The 11591-nt window shown below is 37.7% G+C and overlaps 1 protein-coding gene across 1 annotated transcript; it reads left to right on the forward strand.

The window, feature by feature from the left end:
• The first annotated feature begins 8911 nt into the window (after nt 1-8911).
• Nucleotides 8912-10819, forward strand: LOC141431546 (dynein regulatory complex subunit 2-like). The gene has a single exon (XM_074092723.1). It carries the CDS (start codon nt 8974-8976, stop codon nt 10354-10356), a length of 1383 nt encoding a protein of 460 aa, XP_073948824.1. The 5' UTR covers nt 8912-8973; the 3' UTR covers nt 10357-10819.
• The last annotated feature ends 772 nt before the right edge of the window (nt 10820-11591 follow it).

Here is an 11591-nt window from a genome sequence, read left to right on the forward strand (position 1 = left end):
GAAAATGATAACGGCTAAGATTGCTTGAGAATTATTAGTTTAAGGCCGTCTTGCAGGAAAATAAATCTAGATTTAGTAGTTAATCCAGGCTTAAGCTTGACAGTTTCATACAATTTGACACTACTAAACTGTTTAGTTGTTCGGTTTGAGGAGTATGATCTATGTTTTAATTAAGTATTTGCTCATATTGCAGGCCACACCCGGTATAATCAGACAATAAAGTGATCCCAGAACGGTTCCCTTTGTTCCATGGGGGTACGGAACCCTAAAACAGTAACATAGTTACAAATTATTGACAGATAACAGGTTCATTGCTTATTTTGTTAATGTTTTATTTATCAATAGGTGTCAATAGGTACGTAAGTGGATAAAGATAAATATTATGTTGTAGATACTGATTGTTGTTCAAGATTTCATCTGCGCAAAAATTCGTTTCATAGAAGAACTATGCTAGGAATTTTCCAATATAAAAGTTACAGTCAGCAGTAGAAGCAGATGAGCGGTTACGGTGCTTAAATTGATCCACATGCGACTCTACTGCCAAGGTAATAAGAGCGTGTAGCGACTCCTAACGCCATCTATTGAGCACATATAGAAATTCCAACCGTGTTCTTCATCGCGCTATCGAAGTTTCACAACTCGGACGCGTATATACAACTCCGACGCTCGTCCTTCGGACTTCGGTCCCCAGGTATAACACCTGCCTGGAGAGAGATCTCTCTAATGGAGCTTTCTCCCTCAAGCGTGTGAGATCATTTCGAGCACCACAACCACTCATCTACTTCTACTGCTGATTGTATCTTCGCCCTTCTAAGTTGACACTCTGACAGCGGTCGTGATCCTCAGATGACGATCAGTGTGAACCCTCATGACGACATCCCTGGGAAAATAATGTGGTTCCCCTTGTCTTCCACACCGCAGAGCTGGAGTCAGGAGTTCGTGTTGGCAAGAGCGCCGCCCACTCTCACATTACCAGTACGTCCCTAGTGGCCCTTTACAACACGGGAAGAGATGGTCCCTTCTATTCTAAAACCTTACTAACTAATATTTACACCGGCGGCTATCGTAATTTACAAAAACCTATGAAAAATCACCGGAACGGATGGCCAAGTGGTTAGAGATCCTGACTATGAAGCTGAGGTCCCGGGTTCCATTCCCGCCCGGGGCAGAGATTGAATGTTTAATAAGTATTTATTTATATAAATATGGTTATCCGTTGCCTAGTATCCATAGTACAAGCTTTGCTTAGTTTGGGACGAGGTCAATTGATGTCAAGTGTCCCATGATATTTATTTTATCATTTGTGGCAAGAAATGCAAAAATATGACAAAATTAAAACTAAATATGTATGTAAATAAACGATATACGGATACACGATATTTTTTCCCTCATTTATTACTTGTCTTCTTTATCTAGATACAAATGTATGTACCTATTTAAAGTTGTTACAGAGCTGAGTCTACAGTGCAGGTCAAATAAAAATAGCTACAACCTCTATGTCCCTATTATGGCTTTCATATGCATTGTCGAGTGTCTTCCACACGAATGGTTGTGAGTACTGGTACTGTGCAGCGTGCACTTAGAAAAAGCCATGTGGGGTGGTGTGGGTACTTGCATTGCCTGCTTACTTTAGGTTACACTATGTGGAGGTGGCTGAGTACGGCTCCACTCAACTGAATACCCGAAGTACAGGGGAATTCTGCTAAATAAATTTAATATTCGTAAAGGTACACAAAGTCAATTGATTTGATTGTTTTTACTTTTTACAATAGTAAACTGTTCGTTGGTAAGTTATGTAAAATTGTAGCATAAAAGTGTAAATTTTCACAGGAGCATCAAAAAAGTATGAAGTAAAAAATAAATTAAATAATTATAAACTCAACTGATTTAAAAAACTTTAAATACAAACCAAAAAGAAAAAAACCTGAAACTTCAACAGTCGGAACAAGATCGGGACCCATTCAAAACCGTGACCAGCTTAAAAGTTCCCAGTATTTAAAGGGTCCTGTTAAAATTTAAGTTACTTAACAGTCACTAGGTACTGAACTTGTTTTTCCTTTTTATTATTATTTCAAGTTTTTTTCAAGGCATACTGGTTTTTTCAGGACTAAACTTGGACAAAACTTCAAGTAGAGAAGTAAGTAGGTCAAATTTAACTTGCATGATTTTAATCACGGACAGATAGACACCGGGACTCGTGAAACGAAATAAAAGCTTGGAACATGACTTTATCCCTACTCCCTACTAATATTATAAATGCGAAAGTAACTCTGTCTGTCTGTCTGTCTGTCTGTCTGTTACGCTTTCACGTCGAAACCACTGAACCGATTTTGAAGAAATTTGGTATATAGATATTTTGAATCCCAAGGATCAACATAGGATACCTTTTATTCCGGTAGAGGGCGCCACCGCGCGATAACCTAGATCCGCGCAGACGAAGTCGCAGGCTAAGCTAGTTATACATACAGCTATGACAGCATTAGGTATTATATCATAAAGAAGATGTATAAATATGTACCTAGGTATGTACCTAAAATATACTTACAAGTTAATTTATGATTGGAACCTCCACGGTTCACAATAATGCAATCTTAGATGTGAATGCAGTCACGTAGTTATGAGTGAAATGCATCACCTGAAAAATAAAGTAATATCTCAAAAATAAATGAATAATTAAATTACAAATAGGTACTACTCATCCACAACAAGTTTCGTCAGGCAACTAAAACTAAAAGCAAGCATTACATACACGCCCATACTGGCTCCATCAAAAACCCTTTTCTTTATAGCGTTTGTCAAGTTGTAAGTAAGTCAAGTAATATCTTAACTAAATCTTAACCGTATTAGTTACCTAATACCTTTAAAAGTCACGGACGTGTCAGATATTTCTGTAATAATAACTGTTGGTTCTCCTTCAATAAATCAAACAATAATAATCATCTAGTACTCGACAAAAAACCGCTTTAAAAATTCCAACCATCCACTCAGTTGTTTCTAGAAAGTTCAATTACCAAAAATGTTATCATTAGGTTACACAATTCTATGGTCAAACGAGAAACTTCCGTAATACTGTAAAAAGTTTTCGTGCACTTAATTTCCGTGCATTTTCCGAAATGAAAATCCACAAAGCGCACTTTACCAAATGAAAATTTGTTTTTATCTCTTAAAAATAGTCGTTTTTTTTATCTAAAAATCCAAATATGTTTTATACCAGTAGTTCCAAACTTATTTTTCTCGTGGACCACTTTCAAAATTTTACTGGTTTCGGTGGACCCCCTGCTACATTTCTACCACATTCTTAAAGTCGCCAAAAATAAAAATGTGTCGCTTCTGAGTTCTGTCCAGTCGCTTGCCCTATTAAATATTATCTGCTTAGTTAGGTACTTAAAACAATTAGGTAGGCCCTTATAAAAATATGCTTACATTTGGCTCTTTACTATAAAAAGCAGATACATTTTCGTGGACCCCATTAACATCTTATGGACCCCATTTTTGTTCACGCCTACGTAGACCCCAGCAAGTCTCCCGTGGACCCCTGGGGGTCCACCTGGACCACTTTGGGAATTACTGTTTTATACTAACGCGTGATCCTTTACATCTGGCAGTTTAATTGAAATTCCGGGAATTTACCAACAAATTTCCGCGTGAATTCCCTAAACTGACATCGTGATTATTTTGACGTTGCATTGTAAACAAGTGTCAAATTTCATGACTACACCGAGTGGATGAAAATTCGAGATTTTATCTCAATCCCGTGGAAACATCGGGATAAAAAGTAGCCTATGGTGTTACTCGTATTTTCATACGGATGTACAGCTCACACAATATTTCATCTAAATCCGTTCAGACGTTTTGGACGGAGTTACAAAGATACAAACACATACATACAAACTTTCGCATTTAAAATATTTAGGATTTTATGGCGGATGATAAAAATAATACATATAGTCCATTACCAGAATCATGACAAAATGACGTAAGCGAGAGAGTCAAGTTCAATTGATGACGATATGATGAGTGATGATGCAGAAATAACATGCGCGTGATTACTGATTGGTCGAAAATTAATGAAAACCCATTCGGAATTCGCGATATTCGTCGCAACTAGTGTTGGTTTCGGGTTTTCCCGTCAGCAATTTTTTATTGTATTATTGTATCTTTATCTTTATATTATTATAAAGAGGAAAGGTTTGAATGACGTCCTTCCGGATTAATTGATCGAGTGAGCGCAAAACGCGAGCGAAGTGCCGTTTCAGCTTGGGCAAAAATTACCTACTTTTTTGCGCCACTTGCGGTCGAAACCTTTGAGCCTTGGTCGTCCGATACAAAAAGTTTATGAAAGAAGTGTCGGACAAACTAATCGGCGTCTCTGGCGACCTTACTAAGAGCAGTACCACTACCATGAGTTTACAGTGACCGTACTCGATAGCGACGGCGTTAATTATTTGTAGAGGCGCTATACAATTCTCCATACAAATAATTTACGCCGTCGATATCAAGTACGGTCACTGTAAATTCATGGTAGTGGTCCTGGCTTTTTCTTCGCCCAAAGACTGAGCCTCGCAGTGCAGCGAGGCAACGCCGCCAGCGTCTTGGGTGGGTACTACAATGCCCCGCGCTGCGCTACCTTTGGAAGAGGAAGACCGTTTTAGTTAATTTTGTGTGTTTTATTTTTATTTCTATTTCATAATCCAAACACTGTAATTTGATTATACAATACTACATTGACACCGCATTGATACTCGTACTCGTAAATCTTAAAGAAATGTCAAATGTGAAATTATTGCCCAAAGTAATAGTTAGAATTTGAAACGTTCTATCGCAAAAAATTACCTAAAGCAGTTGATTCACTTAGCGGTTCGTTTGTCAGTACTCTCAGCTCTGAAATACGAATGACTCACGAATGCTAAACCCATTTTCACATTAGGTATTTGTCTTGGGTTAAGTAAAGGGAATTCCAGAGCACGGATTAGCCAAACTGACAAGGCATAAGTTTCTAATTAAATTTACCGTCTAGAATTTCCTACGAGCATTGAAAGCAGAACATTTATTCGGATTTCGCGGAATCAATGATGTATACATAAAGCTGTAGTATAGTTTTTGGTTGGTTCCACCAAAATAAAAACAAAACATTTTATGATCATTTCATATATTGTCAAAAACATTAAATTTCATGCACATTTAAGGGCTTATTATTGGTGCGTTATGAACAATTTTGATGTTACTAATCTGGATTCTAGGAAATGGAAACGTTTTGGCTGATTTGTGTTAACTCCTATATTCTAACAAATACCATGTAAAAATAATACGCCCGATTCGCTTTGCTTCGTCATTTCTCTACTCGAAATTCATTTATGTAATTTTTGTTCAAAAGTTAAAATCTTATTCTTTGAAAAGTATTGGCACCTAAGTCTTACATTTAAAACATAAATATAGCTGAAGCGTCATCATAATAAGCCGGAACACGATCACATCTGGACGTAAGCGGTCCCTGAGGATCTACACGACGATCAATGTTGTTCCCGCAGTGGCGTCACAATGTTTACATCGTTTATACTTATATCCACATTGCGAACCTACCAACACTTCTTTTTTTTGGCACTTTTACTCCTACGTTGCTGTATTCGAACACGGCTAGGAGAGATGCCATACATGTATATACGAGTCCAGAATTAGGCGAACCACCTTGACAGCTCACACACAAATGTGCTATAATATTTATATTAAAAAAAAACTTAATTTCGATGTAAACTCTTTTATTTATTTATTTTTATTTATCTTTTATTTTGTTTTGTTGACGTTTCGTATATGTCATTCGTCTTAACTGCTATCGGTTTGCTGGGAACTATCGCCCGTTATTGTGAAATTTTTCTTGTGTTGTTGATTTATTTTCAATTGTGTTATCCTTTACGTCGTTTTTAGGTCTAAAGCTATGGAAATAAAGCCTAAAAGTGACAAACATTTTCATTCCGCGTCTACATAACCACATATTTAGACTCCAAGTGCCTGCCAAGCACCAGCAGATGTTCCTGCGCTCCGACTTCTGGCCGGAGGGTGTGGTGTTCCGTCGTTTTAGGGTAGCGACGAAGACGACGTTCAAAATCCCTAACTATTCATAGTGTTTTTTATGTATTTTATGTATTTTTGTTTCGTATAATTTTAATTTTACAGCGCATTTGTGTCTAACTGTAATGCTGTAATTTTTTGTTGGAATAAATAAATAAATATTTCTATCGACATATTCCTATATATGACTATCTTTTTTTGCTATGTTTGGTAATATTTTTCGCTGTATTGTATTGTATTGTAAAACTCTTTATTGTACATATAAAAACACATGAAAATAACAGAACACACACAGGATAATAACATGTACAAAGGTGAACTGGCAATCTAAAGCTGTCAATATAGTTCGCCTAATTCTCGAATATCCATCGAGCATAGTGACCTATAGTGACCAACGCTTGCATGGAAATACTAGCTTTTGAAGCCTCGAAATTTGAGTAGCGTGGCGCAGCGTAGGTAAATAACACACTCAGCAGCCATCGACGCGCGTGACGTTATCGTAATTGCCATCCACTTGCCATCGTTATCGGCCCCACCTCCCGCAAAGCTGAATAAGGTGTTAAATAATTAACGCGTTGGAGTGTAAATTTTGAAATATTCCACTCTGTAATATAACGTCGAAAGTAATGCCTTATAACTCGCTCGCCGGTAAAATAAACACTAATTAGGCGGCGATTATGATAATTCGTTATAAAAACCAATTACAATTTTTAATCTTATACTAAATAAATGGTTCATGTTGCCTGTAATAAATGGTTTATTATTATTACTGTTGGCACGGCACTGACCCATAGGGATCCGGTCATTTGAAAGACATTTATGGGGCCGAAGCCAGAATGACGAGGCCTGTAGCACCATACATATAATAAAAAGAGATACGCGCTCTAACGGACAGTCCTCCACATTTTATTATTATTATTATTGAAATAATACACTAGCAGCTCTTAGAGTGTGTCACTTGTGTTTTTAGTCTTTCTTTTTTAAGTGTTTGTCTAGTCTATTTTTAAAACTATTCACTGAAGGTGCACTTATCACAAGTTCTGGGAGAGCATTCCACGAGTTAACAACATGATAGGGTAAGAAATGTTTTCTAGGGTTGCTTGCACTTGGTAGCTTGATCAGTCTCAAGGAATGTCCCCTCAAACGAGTATTTTCACTAACCTTAAAAAGGTTTTTGATGCTTGGAGCATTGTAGTGACCATGCAAAATTTTATATATCTCAATAAGGTCGCCTCGTTTTCTTCGCTCTTCTAATTTTGGCAGATCTAGTTCTAGAAGTCGCTCTTCATATGACTTATTTTGAGTGAAACAACCATTTTTGTTGCTCTTCTCTGGACCTTCTCCAGGGAAGCGATGTCCTTCTGAAAGTATGGACTCCAGATTTGATAGGCATACTCCAGTAACGGTCGAATATATGTTTTGTAAATTTGGATAAAAAGTTCCTTTACCATTACCAAACAGGAAGCAATATAAAGTGGGCTATAGTGTTGAGATGCTGCAGACAAGATTACCATGCTATGTAGTGAGATATAACGGTCACCTACCATTTAAATTTCTCGTAAACTGTAGTTTTGGTAGGCGGTGCCCCTCAAACTGTTGCCCGCCCGGGGCAACGAGGTGCTAATATTGATGTGGATGGTTAAGGATAGAGAGGTATTCCTGGACTTTAAACTTCAAAATGACAACTTAGCACTTACGGAAACACATCCATACTTCGAGATCCACTCCAAGTGACCAATAAAGGAAAACTAGAGACGGGGTACTTAGCCGTGTCGTGAAAGTGTTTGTATAGGTGCATGTGTGTATGTGAACCCCTGTGGAGGTCTTAGGTGCGTGGTGTTGCTACGACCAACAGCTAGCCAGAAGCTGCATTGCAATGACTGTACTGTTGACCCCACACCATCAGCGGGCGATGGGGTTGCTATTGCATCCCCCTCTTGAGTTGCTATTGCATCTGAATGTGCTCTTTCTGATTGAATTTTAGATCATAATGTACTAATATGATTGTGATTAATTCTTAGATCACTGAAATGCGAGAGCTTGCATGAAAGGAATGTTTTTTAAACAAGATTAACAGAAAAGCAAACATGACAAACAGCATTAACGCAGTCACGGCTTTAATTTGCCGGTAGAAGCACTTTTCGTTGAGCATAATTTATTTATAAAACAGGATTTTGCTAGCTGTCGGCACGACGCTCTCCTTCAGAGAGCTATCGTGATTTGAATATTATGCAGATAATCCTGGAAGCTGCGCAAGAACCGCGATGGATGTCTTGGGTTATTCACGAGCCCACAGAACTAATCTTAAGTGTATCTCCTATTCATAATTGATTGAAAGCATGCCACGTGGTGAATTTCAGTAAGTTTACATAGATTTAGCTTAGGTATTTGCTAGTCGAAATGTTCTAATAACTAAACATGCAAGGCGAAGGAGTGACTACATATACACGGTGATTTTTAATCGGTGATCAAGAATAACAAAAAGCGATAAAGACGGTCATACTGAATAACTTTTCCCATGGGACCAATACGAAAATCCCGGGTTTCATTCATTGAGGCTGGTGAGGTGCTGAGGTTTTATATGAAATAACTGATTTTTTTACCCCGATTTTCGTATTGGTCCCCTGGGGAAAGTGGTTCAGTGTGACTGTCCTTATCGCTTTTTGTTATTCCTGATAACCGATTAAAAATCATCGTGTATTAAAGTAAGGCAGTCTTAAAAAACGTAATCCTTATATTAATTTGTTCATGGTTTATAGCAATAACTATGTGCAGCCTACCTATTTTTAGGGTGACAGTTTTAATTTTAGTTTTAAAGTAAAAAAAAAACTGTCATTGTGTTAGGCATTGACCGTCGTAGGATTTTTATAGTTATTTTATAGTGATATTTATTTTCAACAATTAAAAATGGGTTTAACGAAGGCGCAAAAAGAAGCTAAAAAGCTGGCAAAGCTTGCAGCAGAAGCTGAAGAACGCAAGCAAGTGAAGCGAGATGAGCTTAGGCGGGAGGTGCAGGCGCAAGAGCGCACGCGCGACGAGTTGGACCGCAGCTGGCGGGCGCTCATGCTGAAGATCAAGGAACCCGTGTTCCGCAAGGACATCGAAATCATGTGGCGCACCTTCGAAAGAGCCATCGACAAGAAAAACCATCAGATCACATACACAATGAAGCTCATGGACGTAGCCGATGACCAGTTTCAACGCACCGTAGCTAGCTTTTGTGATACCATAGACACCATGATCAACAAATTTCAAGCAGAACTGGAGGATATGTCTAAGGAAAACAACCGCATGACAGCCGATCTCCTGAAGCGAGGCGAAGATGCAGCAGCCTGTATAATGAAGGAGCACGGCAACGCAGAGACGCATCTGCAGCTGCTGTTGTATCATGCCGACCGAGTCGCCGATACCCAGGTGTGGGCCTCGCGAGGAGAGTATCTTGTTAAAGAAGATGAAGAACGCACTAAATACTTTAATGACAGAGAAAACCTGCGTTCTTTTTTAGAAAACGCTTACAACAACATGTGGGAGGATTATAAGGCTGTCCTCAAAGCATACGTAACCGGAACAGCTGATAATCAGAAACAAGTTCGTAAATTACGTCGTAAAGAAAACATGATGGCTGACGTGATAGCTTCCCAAGGTAAGAAAATAGCCAACAGTGGCGGTTTACTTAAACGCCTGCGAACAGAACTGGCAGCATACGAATCTGGCACTAAACAGGCAGTGTTCAGAGATCGGCGGGACAGGCACCGCGCAGCTTGCCAGAGACTGAAGATGACTATGTTTGACGGAGTCGACCTCGATACTGCTCAATTAAGCACACTGGTGAAAGCATCAGATAGTGCTGTCGATTGGCTTTCGGACGCTCTTAAAAAGGGTGAAAAAATCTTAAGTACTGCTGCACTGTGTAGAAAATTCGCGACCCAGCGCGAGAAGGTTCTCCCTTACGGAACGGAAACGCCTCATTCTACGACTCAGAACACGGCAAATCTCCGCAGACAACAATCAGACGACTCCTTGGTCGCAAACGCTGTGTCCACCACTTGCGGTTTGACTAGGATGTGGCAGCTCGTGGCTAAAGCTGAAATGACCAAGCGCGCTTTGCTCCGAGAAAAACAACTATTGCAACGTGAAAATAAATTGCTTCAAGAAAAAATATTAGAACTTCGCGACCTTCAAATGGGACCAAGTGCTAAAACTTGCCTGTGCAAAAAAACCAGTAGCCAGAAGGTATTACCAAAGCCTGTGGCAATTGAAGCCAGATTTGAAGTTAGTAAATTTGTTTAACCTATACAAATAAGCTGGACTGACAGCGTAGCGAGCACTAAAAGTAGTAAGAATGAAAAATACATCTGCTGGCTACATTGTTGTCGAAACCTTCCCCTTCTATTTGTAAGGATTTATCTTATTTTAATTAAGTAACTTAGTTTTATACAATACAAAAATCCAAATTAATGTTCGCCAAAAATACTATGTTCTATTGAATGCAGTTCAGATTTTTTCATTGCCAATTTGTTATCAGGCCAACTGAATTACTTGTATTTCTGTAACGTTATTTTTTATGTAATTTATTTTGTTTATTATTTTATTTTGGTAATTTAATTTAGTTTGCTAATTAATGTTAATTTTGAGTACTTACGTATTTTTACTTGTGTACTTTATTTTGTTGGATGTGTAAATTGCATTTTTTAGCTATTATTATTTTTAAACTCTTGATCGAGCGTTTTTGTTACAGGCTTATTATTTTACTACATATTATTTTATATGAAATTTTGTACGCCATTTGGGATATATTCACTAGTTTCTGTTTAAATTGTTCAAATATTTATTTTTGTAAAACGATTTGAATAATAAAGTTTTTTTGTTTCGATTCTGTCCTATTATTGTAAAGGAGAAAGAGCAATTGATAAATATTTTCAACGAAAGTAACACAATTTTTGAGCAAATATGGTAAAATAAATTAATTTAGGTGTACCCAATAGCTACTAGCTTAGGCTAGCGGCTTTACTTCCATTTCGTTCCGTTCATACACCCTTAATGAGTTTCGTATAAATTGTGCAAACTTTTCACTTTCTAGGTCCAAATATTTGTGTTTTGCGCTGATGAGTTTAAAGATAATATTTTTACCAATAAATGAACTTCAATTTTCGTTGCGAAATACCCAGTACGTAATTCATACTGTTTTTCTTGATTTCCGCTAACTTTGGCCTTACTTTGGCAGGCGGCTCAATTCTTTCGTTAAAACTAGGTAACCTGGTAAAAACTAATTTTGATAAAATTGTTTTTTTTTTCGTACATGGTATAGCTTCACAATCATGAGAATTAAATCGGCGACAACAAATAACTCATTTTTAACCTTCTTTTGTTAAATATGTGTGAATTGAAAACACTAGGTAAGACTTCAAAAAACGTTACTTATAAATTAAGATCCTTTTCACTATTTTACTGCGCATAATTAATTAATTCTTGATTGTTTTTTTAACAGTAAATAAGTGTTCGGTTACTAGTATTTTGGAGAAATT

This window comes from Choristoneura fumiferana, chromosome 10 (assembly GCF_025370935.1).
Source record: "Choristoneura fumiferana chromosome 10, NRCan_CFum_1, whole genome shotgun sequence".
Taxonomy (NCBI): Eukaryota; Metazoa; Arthropoda; class Insecta; order Lepidoptera; family Tortricidae; genus Choristoneura; species Choristoneura fumiferana.